Source organism: Miniopterus schreibersii, assembly GCF_964146895.1.
Source record: "Miniopterus schreibersii genome assembly, chromosome: 9".
NCBI classification, from domain to species: Eukaryota; Metazoa; Chordata; class Mammalia; order Chiroptera; family Miniopteridae; genus Miniopterus; species Miniopterus schreibersii.
The window spans coordinates 57305508-57326409 of record NC_138118.1 but is presented as its reverse complement, the minus strand read 5'-3'; the positions used below and the strand labels follow the sequence as shown (position 1 = coordinate 57326409).

At 35.6% G+C, this 20902-nt stretch overlaps 1 protein-coding gene across 2 annotated transcripts; it reads right to left on the bottom strand.

The window, feature by feature from the left end:
• Positions 1–314: 314 nt before the first annotated feature.
• Positions 315–20837, bottom strand: GTPBP10 (GTP binding protein 10). Of its 2 annotated transcripts, none has more exons than XM_081146796.1 (10): positions 20743–20837; positions 18132–18325; positions 14207–14298; positions 13683–13827; positions 10944–11017; positions 9398–9450; positions 6210–6317; positions 5250–5327; positions 2813–2936; positions 315–812 (listed from the first exon to the last, which is right to left on the bottom strand). In XM_081146796.1, exons 1-10 carry the CDS (start codon positions 20773–20775, stop codon positions 550–552), a joined length of 1164 nt encoding a protein of 387 aa, XP_081002922.1. In that variant the 5' UTR covers positions 20776–20837; the 3' UTR covers positions 315–549. The 2 variants fall into 2 exon arrangements, with proteins under 2 accessions (XP_081002922.1, XP_081002923.1); XM_081146797.1 differs by having other exon boundaries at positions 20464–20829.
• Between the last annotated feature and the right edge of the window lie 65 nt (positions 20838–20902).

Sequence of the window (20902 nt, the reverse complement as noted above, 5' to 3'; positions counted from 1 at the left end):
ATACACCATTTTGCTCTAAAGCAAGAAAAAATACTCTTATATTTAAAAAAGAAAATTTTCTAAAAGCTGAAATCACAAATATGTATTTGCTGGCTTCTATTAAATATGATTCAGTAATCTTTGTTATCACTGAACATATGTTCAAGTTTAGGGTTTTTAGATTTTCTAAAAATGAGAACTATTATATATAATAGTTGAACCATATACATGACAGGTCCAAAAACAAACAAACAAAACCTAGTTTGCTCATTCTCATAATATTCTAGAAATCCCTTTATAAAAAAATAAAGTGACCTCACTAGAGACACCATAAGAACAGAAATATCAGAGGATTTTATTATAGGTGGATTGGCCATAAAATTATAAACTGTCATGTTTAGCTCTCAGTTACTTTTTACTGTTGATATACTTAACTGTAAACAATTAAAAAGATATGGTTCTCAAATGATGCCATATATATCAGAAGGTTAGTAATAACTAACATTCTAAAATATACATCTGTGGAAAAACTTTCAAGTGAACACAATTTCATGTTCATTTTTAATCAATTTAAATTTTTTCCATTCTGGAACCAGTAACAGCATTCTTTGACAGTGGCTCACTATAAGATATTGTATTGGAAACCTGTAAATCAAGCAACTGTTTCTTATGATATGCATCATTTTCCTGGTCGGCATGTTCATCCAGGGATTTCCTTATACAGTTCTTTAACTCATCAATTCCTTCTCCAGTAATCGCAGAGATGGGAATGATATGTTCAAACTCCATTGTCCTCTCTGGAACCATGTTTTTCCCAAATACATGCAGAAAATCTGAAATAAAAAACATAAAACTATGTTCTTTTTTATTGTCTTTCAAAGTAAGTCAAAACTATGTTAAAAAGGTTTGACTTGTGAACCAAAGAACCAAAAACTTAGCTTTTCTTTTTTAAGATATGTTTTTATTGATTTTAGAGATAGAGGAAGGAAGAGGCAGAGAGAGGTAGAAACATCCATGAGAGAGAAACCTCGGCTGGCTGCCTGCTGCACGCCCCTACTGGGAATCGAGCCCAAAACCAGGGCATATGCCCTGAACGGGAATCGAACTGGTGACCTCTTGGTGCATGGGATGATGCTCAGCACTTGAGCCACACCAGCTGGGCAAACTCAGCATTTTAAATTCCGCTTTTTCCTTCTCTCTAATAAGCTCATAGAACCTTTGGTTTTTACTAGTGACAATGGTAAGGCTCTTGGTACATGACAGATGCTTAGTAAATATTTGTTGGATAAAGATATTTTAAACCAAATTAAGTAAAAGAATCACAGAAAAGTATTTACTTACAGAAGCAAGTTGCTTTGGGGAGGGGTCGATAAGTGAGGCAATGTAGATTCTCTGCAAGAAGCTTTCTATAAAAATAACATCATTTGCAGTTTGGGATACTCTAGCTTGCCTCAGTACACAGGTGGCCTTTAAGTGCCTTAAAGTAAGTACAGGCACTGGTACAAAGAGCCATACTAAAACTGAGAAAGGTGAGGGGGTAGTTCAAGGGGAGATCACTTCAGATGAGTCTGCTCTATCACTCCACTGGGGCTGAGAGCTGTTATATTACTTTTTCCTCTCCCCTGTCGCCAAGGCAGTGGGAGGAGGGGTGGCACACAATGGGATGGGTTAATACTGACGTGACCTGCAAAGGCCAGACTGAAAGAAAATGGACAAGCGAACATGAAGCTTGGTTTATGACACCAATTTGCCCTCTGAAATCCAGACAGGTGAATTCAGGATTTATCATTGAGGGCACTGTATTTTGTTTTATCACGGTCCAAAACAGCAACAAACTCTTGAGTTACCCTTCCTTCTAGTACCTCCTCTGAAAATGTCCTTTTCTGCAAGACCAATTAGCAAACAGATCTAATGATCTCATAAAGCAAATGACATCAAGGAATAAAGACTATTTACTAATTCCAGGGAATACTTATATTCGACAAGTAATGTACTAACTCAAGGACAACTCCAATATATAAATTACACCAGGGAAATACTTTTGAGCGGAGAAAGAATCTTCTGGTGCTATGTGCTAGTCCTAATAATTTACTTTCCCCAATTTTTACCCCAAGGATAAAAACAGGGAAATTAGTACTATTTAAAAACATGTTAACCACTTCCCATCCACCCTACTTTTCCTCATTTGTGAAGAGGTCCTCTCCTAGACTCAGAAAAATGAAACCATAATCACTGTAGGATAGAGAGTTCTGCAAAGTTCAATATTCAAGATAGTGAAGAGTCCCTTTAAGTTCCTTTACACAAAGTGGTCCATTTAGAAACAAATTTCAAACAAATAAATCCTTTTGAAGTAGCAGCATCTATTTTTCTGTGTTACACATATATAGAGATGTACTCACGCTCTTTTTAGAAGATTAGTACTCTTCAAAGACTCACACAGTTGACACTACTAAGACACATACCTCTTTAGAACTATGAGCTGCTTTTAAAATTATGGTGTATTAGGGGAATGAAGTTCCAGAGCCTGTGAAATATGTTAAAGTGAAAGACTATAGGTAGATGCTAACTGTTTCCTCTTCATAAAGCCTGGCCTTTTCAGCTCAAATTATCTTTTTCTTTGTCTCCTCTTACTACCTGTATCACACATTCGGAAACTTGGTAAATATTACATTACAATGTTATTTAAATGTTTCATATGGTATGGGTTCTTTCATCAAACAGAATTTAACAGTAGCAACTGTTAGTTTTATTTTCCACTGATTATATCACTTTGCACACTCTCCACATATTAGATATTCATTAAATTGACATTAAATGAATGAATCAGTTTTACCTTTAGGATTCTGGAGTTGGTTCATAAGTACATGAAATTTATTTTGGGCATCTGGCAAGTCCATTTTATTTACTGCCAGAAGTGCAGGTTTTGTCTGAAGTTCCTCATTGTACAACTCCAACTCCTTTAAATCAAAAAAGACCAAACAACTTTATTAAAATATCTATATAGATTACCTAAGGTTTGGTAGTATCTTTCTTTACCTTGTAGGCCTAGGTAATCTAGAGCCCAGTCACATCTATGAAATGCAGTAAATCCCAACAACCATAAAATTAATTAACAAAGGAAACTCAGAAAATGTTTAATAGTTAGGTCATGTGATAATATAATTTAGCTCACATGACATCCTAGAGATAGCTCTGATTTGTGCCTCAAGCCAAATACAAATATCTGGACTTCTATTAGGCACACTGATAAAATTCAGAAGTGAATAGAAGTAAATCTTCATGACCATGGATTAGGCAATGGTATTTTAGCTATGACACCAAGAAACATAAGCAAAAGATAAAATAGACAAGTGGTACTTAATTAAAATTTAAAATTCTGTGTTTCAAAACATATGACAAAAAGGGAAAGGCGACTGGCAGAATAGAAGAAAATATTTGCAAATCATGTATCTGATAAGGGACTTGTATCGAAAATATAAGGAACTCTTACAACTCAACAGTAAAAAGACAAATAACCCAATTAAAAAATGCACAAAGATGCCCAGCCGGGAGTGGCTCAGCGGTTGAGCATCGACCTAGGATCCCGGAGATCAGGGTTTGATTCCCGGTCAGGGGACATGCCAGGGTTGCGGGCTGCTGCCGATCAATGACTCTCTCATCATTGATGTTTCTCTCTCTCTCTCTCCCTTCCTCTCTCTGAAATCAATAAAGATGTATTTAAAAAGAAAAAAAATGCACAAAGAATCTGAATAGGCATTTCTCCAAAGACAACAAATGGCTAATAAGCCCATGAAAAGATGATCAACAACATCAATCACTAGAGAAATGAAAATCAAAACCATAATGTGGTGAAGGCCTGGGGTGGGGGGTGGGTATAAGGTAGAAGGGGTCAATGGGGAAAAAAAGGGAACATCTGTAATTCTTTCAACAATAAAAATAAATAAAACTGAAATAAACATTGGAAAACAAAACCCATAATGAAATATCACTTTATTCCTACGAGGGTGGCTAAAATAAAAAGATAGATAATAACAAGTGCAGACATTAATGTGGAAAAAGTGGAAACCTCATACATTGCAGGTAGAATTGTAAAAGAGTGCAACAGTGTAGCTACTTTGGAAAACAGTTTGGCAGTCACTCAAAATGTTAAAAAAAACAGTTACCATATTATCTAGCAATTCCACTCCTAGGTATATACTCAAGAGAAATAAAAACATGTCTATATAAAAATCTGTACACAAATGTGTACAGCAGTGTTATTAATAATAGGCAAAAAGTGGTAAAGAAAATAGGATATACAAAGTCCTGGAGATAAGAAACATCACGTAGTGTTAGGCAGAAATCACAGAGCTGGATATACAATGTAAGGAGGGATGTGAAGAAAAAGAGATGCACTGTTAGGTAGGAGCCCAACCTTGCCAGACCTCATAAACCATGTTCCGGTTAGATTTTAACCTAACAGCAATGGGGCACCATCGAAGTGTTTTAAGCAGGGAACAAGTATCAGCTTGGTTCTTTTACAAAGCTCACTCTAGCTGCCACATAAAAAATGGACTGCAGGGAAATGAGACTGGAAGCAAGGAGACCAGATAGGAGGGACTTAAAACATTCTAATGAGAAGGGTTGATGATTAAAAGTGTGGATGGAGACAAGGAGATGAATTTCAGTGAGATTTAGGATGCAAAACTGACAGGGTTTGATACAGGTGATGAAAAAGAGACTTAAGACAACCACTCAGGTTTCTCACTTACATACTCAGTAAAGTTTTAGAGGAGGCTGGAGAGTTAAAAAAAAAAAAAAAAAAAAGGTCAGTTTTATACATATTAGGTTTGAGAAATTAATGGGATATCCAATCAAAGATGTCCAACAGGCAGCTGGTCTAATGCTTAACTAAAAGATCTGGGTATCAGATACAGATCTGGGAGTCATCAGTATATTTACTTAACTGAATGCTAATTAAAGAATAAACAGGAAAGAGTATAAAAAGTAGACTGAGAGGCAGTCTAAGAAGTAAGAATAAAAGTTCAAGCAAGATAAAGTTTGAGAAGTATGCAATAAGGAGAGTTTCATTGGTTGCAATAGTTTTAGGAGCAGGTTAATACTGAAGAACTGGAAACAGCAAGTTTAGATAATTCTTTAACATCAAAGCTTCAAAAAGTAGAGGTGGAATATGTATTTATTATAATTATTATTTGTTATTTCATATAGTCTTATGTACCTATATATTAGACCAGATGCAGAACACAGTAAAATAGAAACAGAAAACCTACTTTTGTAAGCAGTATTATGGTTTCAAAGGCAGTTCGGTATTGAGTTTGAGAAGAAAGCTGAAATCCAGAAACATCAACCTAAAAACAAAGAGGGAAAGAAACACCCTTTAACATAAGATTAGCTATACACTGCTGTTTTGGAATGTTTTATTCTCTCAAGCTAAAAATAATTTCTCAATCTATACTCTATTGGTAATTTAGTAATTCAAAATAAGTAAGAGAAAATGTAGTGTCAAGATAACTGCAATTATTCTGATAAAATCACAACCATTAATAAAATGAAAAACTAGTATAGACAATTTGTACTATTATGGACAATCTCATGAACAACTGACCCTTGAACACCTTGGGGGTTAGAGGCACGAACACCTACCCCACCCTACACAGCTGAAAATCAGTATATAACTTTTGCCTCCCCCAAAACTTTACTACAGCCCCTTGGTATTCACAAGGGATTAGTTCCAGGACCCCTGTGAGGATACCAAATTATGTGGCTGCTCAAGGTCCATATATAAAATGACATAGATCAACACATACAGTCAGCCCTCCATATCAGCAGACTTTCAACACTATGGATTGAAAACAGTGCAGGTATTTATTGAAAAAAATCTGTGTGTAAGTGAACCTGCACAGTTCAAACCCATGTTGTTCAAGGATCAGCTGTATAACTCTAGCACCTCCAATAAAGTAGAAAAAAGACACTATATAATACAGTGCTATGTTGAAAATCTTAAGAAATTAAACCTTGACAAGTATGACCAAACTTACATCTGATACAGTAAATAATGCCATTTCCATCCCCAATTATAAACAAAGACTATTTATAGTATTTGACCCCATTTAAACAGACTTAGTGGAGTCACATATGCTACCATTTTATCTTTAAACTTATAAAAAACATCTAGGGAAACTAAATTCACTGATTTTCACATTCAGTTGATATACGTACATATGACTTACAACAAAAAGTAGTTGTTTAGTTCTTTCTATATGCTTGAGGAATTTGTGGCCCATTCCTTTGTTCACATGTGCTCCTTCTATTAAACCAGGAAGATCAGCTACTGATATCTAATACAAAATTAAATGGTTTGATAAAAAAGAAAAATACATGAAAATCATAAGTACAATTACATCCAAAATTTTCATGGTATTTCGAGTACAGACAGTCCCTAATTAGTGATTACCACTGCATCTTTATAAAGCCAAGATGCCTTTACAACAAAATAAATGTATTAAGAATCAAAATCATTTGTTATCAGAACTTAGAGGTCAATTTTTATTTTTATTTATTATTTTTTAAAAATGTTTTTATTGATTTCAGAGAAGAAGAAAGAAACCTCAATGAGAGAATCATTGATCGGCTGCCTCCTGTATGCCCCCTACTGGGGATCAAGCCCAAAACCCAGGCACGTGCCCTGACCAGGAACTGAACCCTGACCTCTAGGTTCATGGGTAGACACTCAACCACTAGGCCACACTGGCCAGGCTAGAGTCCCATTTTTAATTATTAATCTAACAATCTAGAACTTTAGGGGTTAGTTTAACAGTAATTAATCACAAAATTCTAGTAAGAATTCCAAAAATTATATTGTTTAATATGAACTTCCCACAGAATTTCAACTTCTTGAATTCTTAAAAGTGTTCAAGAATATTAATTCAGCTAAACTTACTTAGAACTGCTCTGTAGTTTTAAGTTATATATGTAGTTAATGTTCCTTTTCTGTTCATATTCTACCAGGAGGACTATTGACCATTCTTAAAAAGTAAAGGATATAGAGTTCCTATATTCATTTGGAGATAAGCATTATTAATCATTATTCTACAATTGTGGTTTTCAAATCTCACTGTGAATCACTGTCAGTTTTATAAACAGATGCCCAGGCTCTATGCCTAAGAGATCTGGTTTCAAATCTCTGGGGCACAGGCTTCATTTATCATTGTTATTCTTAAGCCACTCAAATAATTCTGATGAGCAATAAGAGATGGGAAGCACTGCTCTACACACACTGCTCTTGTGAATAAAGATTTCAGAGTTTTAGCCCAGCCGGGCAAGGCTCAGCAGTTGTGCATCGACCTAGGATCCAGGAGATCGTGGTTCGATTCCCGGTCAGGGCACATGTCTCGGTTGCAGGCTCGTTCCCTAGTTAGGGGCGTGCAGGAGGCAGCTGATCAATGACTCTCTCATCATTGATGTGTATCTCTCTCTCTCTCTCTCTCTCTCTCTCCTTTCCTCTCTCTGAAATCAATAAAGATATATTTAAAAAAAAAAGATTTCAGAGTTTTAAAAGTGTCGCTATGTGACAAAGCAGCGTACACTACAGAGGTCTCATGTCCTAAAAGTTTGTTTGAAGGTTCTCTACTAACTTCCCTTAAAAATTACAATGTTCTCTTTTCCTCTAAATATTGTTTGCTATATTCATATTATCTTGTATTTATAATTTTACTTATTTAATATTCTACATAATTGTTGAAGTTTTATTAATTTTTTACTGTTATACCACTGTTATAAATGAATATAAATCTTATTTCTTTTGAATTATGTCAATGGATTATGTGAAACTACACTGATACATCATCACCAAAAATCCATTAGGGTTTACTCTTGGTGTTGTACATTCTGTGAGTTTTGACAAATGCATGACACATATCCACCATTATAGTATTGTACTGAATTGTTTCGCTGCCCTAAACACCCACTGAGCTCCGCCTATTCATCCCTGGCAACCACTAATTTTTCTTTCTTTTTTTTTTTCTCCTATCTCCATAGTTTTCCCTTTTTCCAGAATCTCATATAGTTGGAGTCATACAGTATGCAACCTTTCATACTGGCTTCTTCTACTTAGTAATACGCATTTAAGATTCCTCTGTGTCTTTTCATAGCTTGCAGCACATTTCTGTTTAGTGCTGAATAATATTCCACTTTCTGGATGTACCACAGTTTACCCATTCACCTACTGAAGGACATCTTGGATGATTCCAAATTTTGGCAGTCACCAAGAAACCTGCTACAAACGTGTGTGCAGGTTTTTGTTTGGATGTAAGTTTTCAACTCATTTGGGTAAATACCAAGGAGCACGGTTGCTGATCATACATTACATATTTTTGTTTTAGTCTAATTACCAAAAAGATCTACAGTTCTTCCTTATTAAAGAAAAATAAATTTGAATAATTAGATAAGGCCAGAATCCCATTCAATTAAAATTTTTCTGATGAGAAAGTTGAAATAAAACCATTTCCATGAACTTTAGAAAATGTTTTCAGTTAACAAAAATAATCAAATATGAAAGTAAATACGGACTTGCAATGAGAACAAACAGACATTAAGAAAATAAAGAAGAGGCCTTGGCTGGTGTGGCTCAGTTGGTTGGAGTGTTGTCCAGTACTGTATACCGATCAGGGCACATACCCAGGATGTGGGTTCCATCCCGAGTTGGGGTGCGTACAGGAGGCAGCTGATTGGTTTCTCTGTCACATCCATGTTTCTCTTTCTCTCCCCCGCCCTCCCTTCCTCTCTCTCTAAAATAAATAAAAACATATCCCAGGGTGAGGATAAAAAAAAGAGAAAGAAAGAAAATAAAGAAAACAATGTTGTAATGACAAACTGGAGTTTAACTTTCAAACAAGAAGTTACATTCTCACATATGAGTGGAATCCCACATATGAGTGAAATCATATATGGGATATAAAACTGAAAGCAACAAATGAACAAACAAGAAAAATAAATAAAAACTCATAGACACAGACAACAGTATGGTAGTTACCAGAGGGAAGGGGGGTGGGAGCAAGAAAGGGTAAAGGGGGTCCTTTACACGGTGATGGAAGATGATCTGACTTCGGGTGGTGGGAACACAATGCAATAAACAGATCATGTATAATAGAAATGTATACTTTAAACCTATATCACCAATGTCACCCCAATACATTTTAAAAATACCAAAAAAAATCTATTTAATAAGTTACATTTCTTATACAATATTTTACTATGATAGTGTTCACTATTGATTTGATCAGTTTCACTTGCAACTGTCCCCCCCAACACCACAGAAACAGTCAAATATAAAGTCCAAGTACCAAAAGCAAATACTTTCACTTCTAACCAAGTATGTTACTTATTTATTTTTTAAGTGTCTTACTTTAAAAATACCCACCTGTTTGAAATCTTTATACATAATCTTTCCAAGTTCAGGCTTTAATGTTGTAACTAAAAGAAAAAGCAATAATAAATTAAAACTAGAATAAAAGCTAGTACTCTCAAAACTGTCTTAGCATTATGTATAAAATAAACAATATACCTTTTTCTGTGAACAATTTAATTCAAATTATTTTCTTATTTGTTGAAATAGAAGGTACAATTATCTTTGCCATTTACAATATACTTGAAAAAGGACAAATACAGATTTTTATAATATGCACAATCTATTAAATTAATGGGCCTCAAAGTTCCTCTACCACACTTGGAGAAGCACCGTGGCGGGGGCAGAATTCCGGTTTCTATCAGTAGGTCTGGTCCAGTTCTTTCTCCTTCAGCTATCCTTAAGACTCACCAATCCTGCACTAGCCTCCTTCCTATGACTTTTTGCTTTTCTTCTTCTTTCCTCCTCAAGACTACCCTGTATTATAACAATAAATACTGGTCATGTAATTTAAAGCAGTTAGTTCAAAATGAAGTCTACTTTATCAGAGTCTAATTTTAGAATGGCTTAATTTTATTTTCCAGGTTAATATCATTCTGTACCTTTATGTTTAATGATGGCAGAGATCCTATCACATTCATTCACTATTTAGTTTAAGCTTCCATTATATCTCACCTTGCAACTACAATACCCTACTAACTGTTCTACATATGTAAGATCCACATATGTCCCACACCAATCCATTACTGTATTATATGCAGAAATCTTTTTAAAGCAAATGTAATCATTTTATCCCTTGCTTAAAAGGCTATCTTAAGATATAAAGATCAAATATAGTCTACATGGTCAATATGATGCAGTCTCTACCTATATCTCCAGCCTCACACTGATTCCCTCTTTCCCTTACCACATGTTCTCTAGATACACGAATCTACTCCCTGCCACCAAAAAGCCTTCGTGTGCCATTTCCTCTGACTGAAAGACCCTTCCCCTCTACTATGTTGCTGATTAACTCATATTTACTCTTCGAACCTCAGCCCCAGCATGACATTTCCACAAAAAATTCTAAAGCAGTCACCTAAACTTTTTCAACTGTATTACATTCCCTTACATTCATTAGTGAGCTATATGCCTTCCCCCACTAGTTTGTAAGCTCAATAAAAGTTACAATAGTATCTGTTTCTGTTTACCAGTCTTTGTAACTCTAGAACCTACTGCAGTTCCCAGAAAACTATACTTGCCATGAGTGAAGCAGAGTGAAAGAATTCATCTCTGCCTTCCTAGTACTTATCACAGTGCTTGATAAAGGATAGGTGCTCATAAAATCATAACTAAACCAAATAAATAATTACGCAACAGAAAAGTAAATGCAACAAAGTAAGTAACAAGTACTAGAAATTTTGTTCAGGGCTACAGAGGTTTCAAAGATAAATGGGAAATGCATATATTCTGCCAATTTTCAAACTAAGGCTACACTTAGAGTTGTCATTTTATTCACACTAAAAGAAAGATTAGTCTTTAAAAATTCACCACCACATATTAAAATACAAATTATACTTACATGCATAATCTGCAATTGCAGGTTTTGCGTGAGAAATTTTACTTAGCAAAGAGGATTTTCCAGCATTTGGGAATCTAAAATGAGAAAATGAATTTATACATTGCAACAAATGTCAGTACTATTAATATTGTTTAATCTCTGAATCCTTAACATTTTAAGAAGCAAATTTCTTGAATATTTCTGGAATTAAAAGTAGAGTATAAATTTAAAGTAATCTTGAAAAACTTAAGGAACAAAATATACTTATGAAATAGGTAAAGATAAATTCATGCTGAACACAAAAAATGTTTCAGTATTGTGAATAAATAATTCAAATTATGTAAAAAAACAAACTTGCTGCCCAACCAGGCGTGGCACAGCAGTTGAGCATCGACCTAGGATCCAGGAGATCGGGGTTCGATTCACGGTCAGGGCACATGCCCAGGGTGTGGGCTGCAGCCGATCAATGACTCTCTCATCATTGATGTTTCTCTCTCTCCCTCCCTCCCTCTCCCTCTCTCTCTCTCTCCCTTTCCCTCTCCCTCCCTCTCCCCCTCTCTCTCTCCCTCTCCCTCTCTCTCTCTCTCCCCCTTACTCTCTCTGAAATCAATCAAGATATATTTTTAAAAAATAAAAAAACCCCACAAACTTGTAAAGCATAGGAAAACAAAAAGAAACTAATAAAAATACCCATAATTTACAATCTCTAACCAAACACTGATAAAATATTACTTTTATTGTTTTGTGGGTTTAAAAAAATTTTTTTTAATTGATTTTTTAGAGAGAGAGAGAGAAACATTGATGGGTTGCCTCCTGCACGAGCCCCAACTGGGAATCAAACCCACAACCTTTTTGGTGTACAGGATGACGCTCTACCCAACTGAGCCACGTGGCCAGGTCAGGATTAAAAAACAAAACCAAAACATTTTACATGGACATTTTCAAATATATACTAAAGTAGAGAGGAGTAATAAATCCCATTTAGCCATCACCTAGCTCAATACTAATATACTCTCAAGACAAAAAGTTGGTTTGGTTGAATAGACTCCAATAAGGTCTGCATTACAACTGGTTGATGTGTCTCTTAGATTTCTTTTGGTAATAGTTCCCCCTCCACCTTGTTTCTCCCTTGGCAATTTTGTTTTTTAAAATAAAACTGGGTCATCTGTCCTGTAGAGTCTTTCCCATAGTTTGGATTTTTCTGCTGACACCCCCATGATGTCATTTAACATGCTCATTTCCCCTGGATCTTCTATAAATAGGTAGTTATATATAAAGCTTTGATCAGATTTAGTTTTGATTTTTTTTTCTGAAAGACTATCCACCGTTGGTTGGCCTTCTTTTCCAACTGTTAAACACCTTTCAAGGGTACACTGTAAAACTTCCCTCAAGAAAGGCCCACAATGCATGAAAGAAAATACAGTACTAGGAATGAAGGTTGCTTAACAGAGGATTTTCTAAATTTCATTCAGGTATTTTCATTAAATTTATCCAACATATAGAAATGTAAATTAGTGCAGCCATTATGGAAAACAGTATGGAGTTTCCTCAAAAATTAAAAATAGAACTACCAGATGGTCCAGCAATTCCACTTCTGGGTAGTTATCCGAAGAAAACAAAAACACTAATGTGAGAAGACATATGCACCCCTATGTTCACTGCAGCATTATTTACAATAGCCAAGACATGGAAATAATCTAAGAGTCTATGTATGGATAAATGGATAAAGAAAATGTGGCATATATTATATATAGGATGAAATATTATTCAACCATAAAAAGGAAGAAATATAGCCACTTTCCAACATAGATGGACCTTGAGGGCACTGTGCTAAGTGAACTAAGTAAGACAATGAACAACAAATATTATATAATCTCAGTTATAGGCAGAATCTAAACAAACAAACAAACAAAAAATTGAACTCACAGGTAGAACATCTTAGTGTTGCCAAGGGAGGGGATGTAAAGGTAGGCAAAATTGGTGAAGGGGGTCAAAAGATACAAACTTTTATTATAGTTATAAATCAATCATGGGCGATATAATATATAGTACAGTGACTATAGTAAATAATACTATATAATAATACTGTATTATATATTTAGAAGTTGTTAAGAGTGAATGTTAAACTTTCTCATCACAAGAAAAAAAATTTATTGTGGTGATGTTATAATACATACAAATATTGCATCATTATGTTGTACACCTGAAACTGATGTAATATTGTATGTCAATTATATCTGAATAAAAAAATTTATCCAATTAGTATTTATTGAACATTGACTTATATCAGGCAATACCATAGGCGCCAAAAACATAGCAATCAATGAGACAAATGATATCCCTGCCTTCACAGAGCTGTCATTCAAATTTGAGAAAGCTCTTCTTTCAAATCTCTGCCTAAGTTTCATTTGGAATAATGGTATAATATTTTGCAAAGATTAGTTTAGAATACTATAAAAATTTTTAAGCTCTTAATGGAGCTCGTTTAAAATTTTCTGATTAAAATATTTCTATAATAAATTTATGGAGGCCGGTGGAAAAGGACAACATAGTAAGGTTGTCTACAGTACTGCGAATGGATAGAACCTAAACAGAGCCTAAAGAATAGGGAAACAGTCATAGCAAGATCCAACTTACCATTTTACCAAATTACCATTTTATGTTTACTTCCTATTCATGAACTAATGTATTGTGCACCTGAGATGTACACATCTCTCTGGAAATGGAAAAATAAAAATAAAGATTATGAATGATACTTACCCCACTAGGCCTATATCAGCTATAAGTTTTAGATCAAGGTGAATTACTCGTCTCTGGCCTTTCAAAGGTAAGAAATTTGTAAAGAATTTACCACCAAGACCTCCTTCAGCTACCAAAATTCTGTCTTGCTCTTTATTGAGTTCTCCTTAAAAAGAGAGATAAAGATACTTAGAGTAAGTAAGTAAAGCTAATCACTAATGACATTTTTCTTTCAGAAATAGATGCCGGAAGTTTCATTAAAAGCTTGACCCTGGAAAAACACTTTTGTAAGCAGTGGAAAGACACTAGTTTATATGTTTTAAAACCAAGTAAACACTCTCATATCTTTAAAATAATCTTAAATCTAGCAATTAACTTTGAACAACCTTTATATAACATTTTTAAAAGCTCTTTAATAAATTAGCAGCTGAACTAGTTAATGTTTAAAAAAATTCTGGAACTGAAGAGATGCTATCCCCACAGCTCCCAAACAATTTAGAAGAAGTGCATCTTTTTCACAACCTTAGAATCTACAGTACACTTACCTATAATTTTACCTTTTTCATCAGTTACTGAAATACCCACAGGTACAGGAATTTCACAGTCTTTTCCTTTGGAGCCTTTCAGTGCACTAACCCTACAAAAAAATAAATCTAAATTAAAATAAGAAAAACCCACAAAATTAAATGGCTTATGCTTCAAGCAAATATAATGGTGTATAAAGAAGGCTAGCAACCAGCTCTTCTATGTAGATGTTAAATGGCGAAATATTAGAGGAAAAATAAAATTATCCCTAATTATTTATTTGCACTTTAGACTACCATATCCCAATAAAAATAATATTAAAGTAATGATTTAAATTAACAAGCTAACCACCAAAAGTTCTTACAAATAATAATGAACTAATGTATTCTACACCTGACATGTACACAAATAAACTGGAAAAAAAAGAAAAATCAATTAAATAACAAAACTTTTTAAAAAGCTGACCTCAAATGAGAGTATTTTAATTATAGGGGGATCATCTGGCTTTCAAACTGCTCATCAGAGAATAAACTGGTACAAACTTCTAACTAGTAAATCTACTTCTGGGAATTTATCCTAAAAGAAAATAATTGTAATAACCATGTAAACTACTATATACACATGGATGTGTGTTGCATTATGAGTATAATAGTAAAAAATCAATAATTACCTAAACAGATGAATGACAAAATGTTATTGCCAATACTATAATACTATGCAGCCATTCTGAACAATCTTCTGGCTTAGAAAAAAGTTGTGAAAAGAGGAGGTTGCAAAATACTGTCCTCTCATTTTTATTTTTAAATATATCTTTACTGGTTTCAGAGAAAGGCAGGGAGAGAGAGAGAGAGATAGAAACATCAATGATGAGTCATCAATGATCTGCTGCCTCCTGCATGCCCCCGACTGGGGATTGAGCCCAGGCATGTGCCCTGACTGGGATCATAGATCGATGCTCAACTGCTGAGCTACACCAAGCCGGCCTGTCCTCTCATTTTTGTACCTCCAAACTATCTGTCTATCTAGCTATCTACCTTTTTGATTACATTTGTATAAACACACAGAAAAGTCTAAGAAAAGTCAAGAAAAGGTTAATACTGGTTATTTCTGGAATTACTGGTGGTTGACCTTTATAAAATCTTTTTATTCTGGATTTCCATGATTGGGTCAGAATTTCCAGACCCACAAACATGTGTAGGGTCTCATTCATATGACTTGTCACAGTTATAATTCTCCATTTTTCATGTGTTTAATTAATGTCTGCTCTCCTACTACACTACAGTAACTTCCAGAAGGGCAGTGCATATATTAATTTAGATCATCATTGTATCCTAGGCATCTAGTACAATGATTGATACATAGTGGATACTCAATTAACATTAGCTGAATGAACTGGATTGACAGAAATGGATGAATTAGAAATACAGTGGTATTTCAGTTTTCATATGTAACCCATTCCAGAAGACAGTTCAAGTTCTGAAATGCTGGAAAATCGAGGGATCAACAGCTGACAGCTAGGCCTCACGATCTTGCACTAAGCGGAAGCCATGTGGCATGTTTGATTTCTGAGGCATGTTCGAAAACCGAAGCATTTACTTCTGGGTTTATGGCGTTCGTAAACAGAAATGTTCGTCAACGGGGCCATTCTAAAACCGAGGTACCACCATATACTAGAAAAAGATTTAAATAGAACATTTCTCTTACTGAGATGTGTGTTGCAGTTTTTAGAATGTAGAGGCAAGATTTAATTTTCATTCTTATATGTTACCACTGGTGAACTTTCAATTAAAATATCATTTTATTAAAAACATTTACCCTTAAATTTCAAACAAACTTTGGATAGTTTTTTAAATAGTTGAAATAGTATTCAATAATTTCCATAGTTGAACAAGCATAAACCAATTTATTGGGAGATGATTTTATGATGAACAAGAGAGTCTGATTTTTGGTAGACATTATTAGATATATGAAATTAAAATCTTAGTTATCTATATTTTGGAAGTAGTCCTTGAACCAAGTCTTGAAAGGGGAATAGGACTTGCCAGACAAGGCAGGAAATGATGTGTTGGCAACCTGAATATGTTCACATATATTCACACATATATATAAATGTACACATATATGTATACATACACACACACACACACTCTGGATTAGGAGAGAACAAGCTGTTTGGAGAAATTAATAGTTATTTCTAGCATAATGCTGGTACAAGTGGGGTGGTATGTTGTAATATAAAGACACTGTAGTCCAGATCATGAAGAGTCTGATATGCTATGTCAGAGAGCTTGAAGATTATCTTAGAGTGACAGGGAACATTGAAGGATTTTAAATAGGCAAGTGACATTAGCAAATTGGTGTTTTAGAAAAGTCACTCTAAAAATAACTGGATAAAGAGTGGATTGAAGGTGATGACTGAGACAGGAGACCAAATTGGAGACTATTGCAATATTTCATAAATAATGATGGTCTGAATTAAAGTCTGGCCTGTACCAATCTTTCTAGTCTCCTCTTCTTCTACATTCTGTGTTTCCTGCATTCCAGCCACACTGGCCTTCTTTTAGTGTCTCATACTGGTACTTGTCTTCTATCATTGGGCCTGTGTTCATGTTACCTTTTCTGAAATGCTTTTTCCTCCCCTTCACCCAGCTGGCTCCTATTAATCCTTTAGATTTAAGCCTCTCTATTTGAAAAATTGCAACACACAATCCCAGTAAGAAATGTGTTCTATTTAAAACTTTCCTAAAATTTAAACATTGTATACCATCTTTAAGTATACCACTGATCTGAACACGGAATAAGGTTGGAATTATAGCAACCTTACTTTTCAAAAGAAATTATAAAACAACAAATTTTACTTTAGGATGTAAACTGCTGTTATTTCCCACCAGTAATATCAAAATAAAGTAACATTCTGTACTCAAAACTTGAATTACTGAATTCTAACAAATACAAGGCTCTCAAAATCTGTTCTATAAAATGGTTTTTAACCAGACTATTCATAAAACAAAAATGCTCAAAAGAAATTTAAGGGGTTTCCCCAAGGAATCATTTACAAGCAGGGAGTGCTGCTGCGTATGTTGGGTAGGATAATTTGTTGTTGTTGTTTTTAGTGTTGGGAGTATCTGTGTTATATAGAGTGTTTAGTATCCCAGTCTCTATCCTTTGCTTACATCCATCCCCCAAGTAAGTGCTACATTCCATCATCTGGTATCCTGACAAATATGGATCAAAACACTTCTGTGGGAAGAAAAAAGAAGAGAGGGACATAAAGTCTAGTGGTTACTCAATACCTCCTATGACATAACAGAATAAGAGAGGCCTGAGAAATCATAGCCTGCATTTTGATGGAAGCTTAAAGAATTTTTTTCTTCATTTTCTTTATAACGAACGAAAAAATTCTTCTCATATTTTGAGGACAACTTAGTATGTTCTACAGAAAATAACATTAATGAAAAATAAAGGAAAAGTTTTGTTGTCATAGAAAGAATGAAAGGGAAGCAAAAGGGAAAACATACAAGAGATACATCAGTGAAACAGGTTGTAAATTTTCAGCACTGCCTATGAGGTGCTGGGGGAACTATTGGTGGTGATGGGGTGGAGTAGCTCCGATGAGGTTTGACAAAGTTTTCCTAAAGATTGTCAAAAATAATTTAAGAAGAAAACAGTGGGAATTCAGGTCATTTTCTGTTTCTACAGAGGAAGCGCAAAAGAACATGAACAAACACTGAAGAAAGAAAAGGAGAGAAAGTTTGGAAGCTCCGAAACATGTCTTAGTGCCATGTTTTACCCTTACTAGCGTGGAAACAAATGTAGATTTTTGCTCTGTTACAAATACAAGATATACTTTACTTCAAATTACTAATTATATTTTTATCGTTTGACTTCTTTTTCTTCTGGGAGGGATTACTTTTATAAAATCAGAGTCATTCAGTAAATACTCACCGACTGTTTGCTCCTTCACCAGCTACAAACCGTTTCTGGGGGTATTTGTCTTTAAGCTGTTTTAAAGTCATTTTTTTGTGGGCTACAACCCAGACGTCACCACCTCTTCCACCTTCTCCACCTAAACGAGGGTAACCCATTCCACCACTTCCTCCTCTGGTGAAGAGTCTCAGGTTATCAATGAAGTTTCCATACTTAAAAAGAGAGGGAGAGAAAGAGAACATTTGTATACCAAATGTGCTTACCAATTCAGAGCTCCTGTCTAGTTCTCTGTTGCCACTAAAACGCCTCAAAAAGTCAGTAAGGGCCTCCTGCATGCCAAATTTATAGCCTTTCTCAGTTCATCTCCTGACCTCCTCTTCCCTTTTATCTCTTAACCCCCCCCCTTTTTTTCAATTACCAATTGTTGTCCCACCTTTGCTCAAGGTCTCTGACCCTGTTCCACTTTTCAATCTAGACTGTCTCCCCTGGGTGACCTCAGCCTGCAGTATTAACTCTTTCCTAGGTGGAGACATTCTCTAGGTCCAGTCTGTTGGACATCGCCAGGATGTAAGCTAAAGAGTCTAAAGCAACTGAGGACAATATCCGTATTTAACCTATATCTGAAACCCCTCAAACATGTCACTTGTTTGTAGGTACTGAAAGGATAATAGTCATCTCAAATATATGTTAATATAACAAAATCAAACTTTTCCTTAGGTAAAGTCTGTTCCTCCAATGTTCTTTCAAATAATGGAACCACAGTTTACTACTCATTGAGACTACATATGGGAACCTTTGACTGTATCTGCTTCTTTCCCCAAAGCCCTAGCTCTCTTTCCTTCCTGGCACAAGCTATTCTCCTATCTTAACCATTATGACATCAGCTCCTAACTGGTCTTTAAGGGTGTAGTCATTCCTTGCTCAAAGCATCCTTCATCTTGCTGCCTGAGCTATTTTTCCGAAAACGGATTTCTAATTGTTTTTCCCTTATTAAAAAAATCACTCATGGTTTTTTGTTTTGCCATTTATGAAATGAAGTATAAAGTTCTCAGTACTATATTCAAAGCTCTTAACCACCCTCAGTTTCAATTCTATTTGTTCAACCCCTTCCTCTGTACTCTTCCTCTTGTGCTCTGTACTACACGTTATACTTTCACATCTCCAAGCCGCTCTGCTCACGCTTTTCCTCTACTTAGGTCACTTGTTCTTTTCTATCATAAATCCACCTGAACGTCCTATTTGCCAGTGTCTTTCTTAATTCCTCTAATCAACACTTAACCATCCACTTCGCCAGGCTCTTAGCAATTCGTTTACACATCTATTAGTAAACTTACTGAAATCTTACACATTTAGTGTTTACTTCTGTTTCCCTCACTAAATCAAGACCTTCTTGCAGGTAAAGAGCCTATGCATTAACCTCGCAGACTATCAAGATTCCTTACAGAGTAATTTCTTAAATCAATAATCTTTACATCTTTAGTCATCTAGGATAGTTGTAAGTATCAAAAACATCTGGAAACTTTTTGCAAAATACATATACTCCACTGACCATTCTGATAGACTCTGAAGGAGGGTGTGAGGACATGTCAAAGCCAGAACATTTAGGAAAAGCTCCCTTGGTGATTCTGATGCAGTCCAGACATGAGACTGCAGTGGATGAGTCACAGCAAAGAATCAAAGTGCAGGGATTTATTTAAGTATGCAAACATATTCATAAAACAGAATGTTGTAAAAGAATAGGGTGGGAGGAATATATAAAAGATAAACTTGAGGGCCAACCAGAGTACTTTTCTCTGGGGTGAAGAACTTACGCTTTTGGTTCTGCAAGGCTAGATCAGAAATGCATCACATTAAGTGAAGAGAGAGATTCCACTTGCAAACAACATTGGTTGGAAGTGACTTTTCATGGCAGTAGCCTTTAGTAACTTACCCACCAAAAAAGGCAATAGTTTTATGCATTTTTACTGCTTTAGATTGATCAGATTTAGAACCCAAACTTAAAAGAAAATATCTCAATCTCATCGTTAGTAATAAGATAATGGCCAAACTATGATGCTGGCTCGTTTAAAAAAACATTACCAGTAAGGCTCTCAAAGAGGCTTTTAAATTTGAAGCAACTGTAAGTTTTTTACAGAAACGATTCTAAAACCGACACTACACAAAAACTGGCCTAAATTTCTGGCAAGAAGGCAAGCCTCTGATGACATGTTTTCATTTACTGATGAAAAGTCGTCTTTAGAAAGCTCTTAAAGACAATGCACTAAAGAGAAAACGTATATGTAAAAAGACTATGGATATTATTACTTAAAAGAAAAACACTATCTGAGCCAAAAGAAAAAGTCAAACCTACACTCCACGTATACCGTCGTGCATGTCTCAATGCAGGCAGGCGCCCCAGTTCTTCATTCCACGTGCACACAAGTCCCCAGAAGACTCACACCCCGTCCCCAAACAACCGTCCTAACTAGGCCGGGCAGACACACCCCCTCACAGGACGACCCGAGAGGAGACTATGTTAGAAAACAGGCAAGAAAGAGGCCCCCAAATAAAAAAGGTAGGTTGGAAGAGAAGAAGTTCCTGAGCCCCCAGGTGGCCCTCGGGCATCAGGCGGAGGGCACCGGTCACGGACCTTTCTGAACCGCACGCAGCTGCAGCGCACCATGACTGCGAACGGCCGGACTCACTCCCGCCGAAGGTGTACACACCGGAGTACCGCGCGCCCTTTTTACGTCATCACCAGACGCGGACTCCGTTTTCTCTCCGCGCCCTTCGGCGGAGAGAGCCGCATG

Bases quoted from the DNA above. Each gene is read 5' to 3' on its own strand.
- GTPBP10 (XM_081146796.1), bottom strand. From the start codon at position 20,775: ATGGTGCGCTGCAGCTGCGTGCGGTTCAGAAAG. The intron at 13,828-14,206 runs GTAAGTGTACTG...TCTCTTTTTAAG, and splicing joins TGAAAAAGGTAAAATTATAG to GAGAACTCAATAAAGAGCAA. The intron at 5,328-6,209 runs GTAAGTCATATG...CTTTGTTTTTAG, and splicing joins CTAAACAACTACTTTTTGTT to GTTGATGTTTCTGGATTTCA.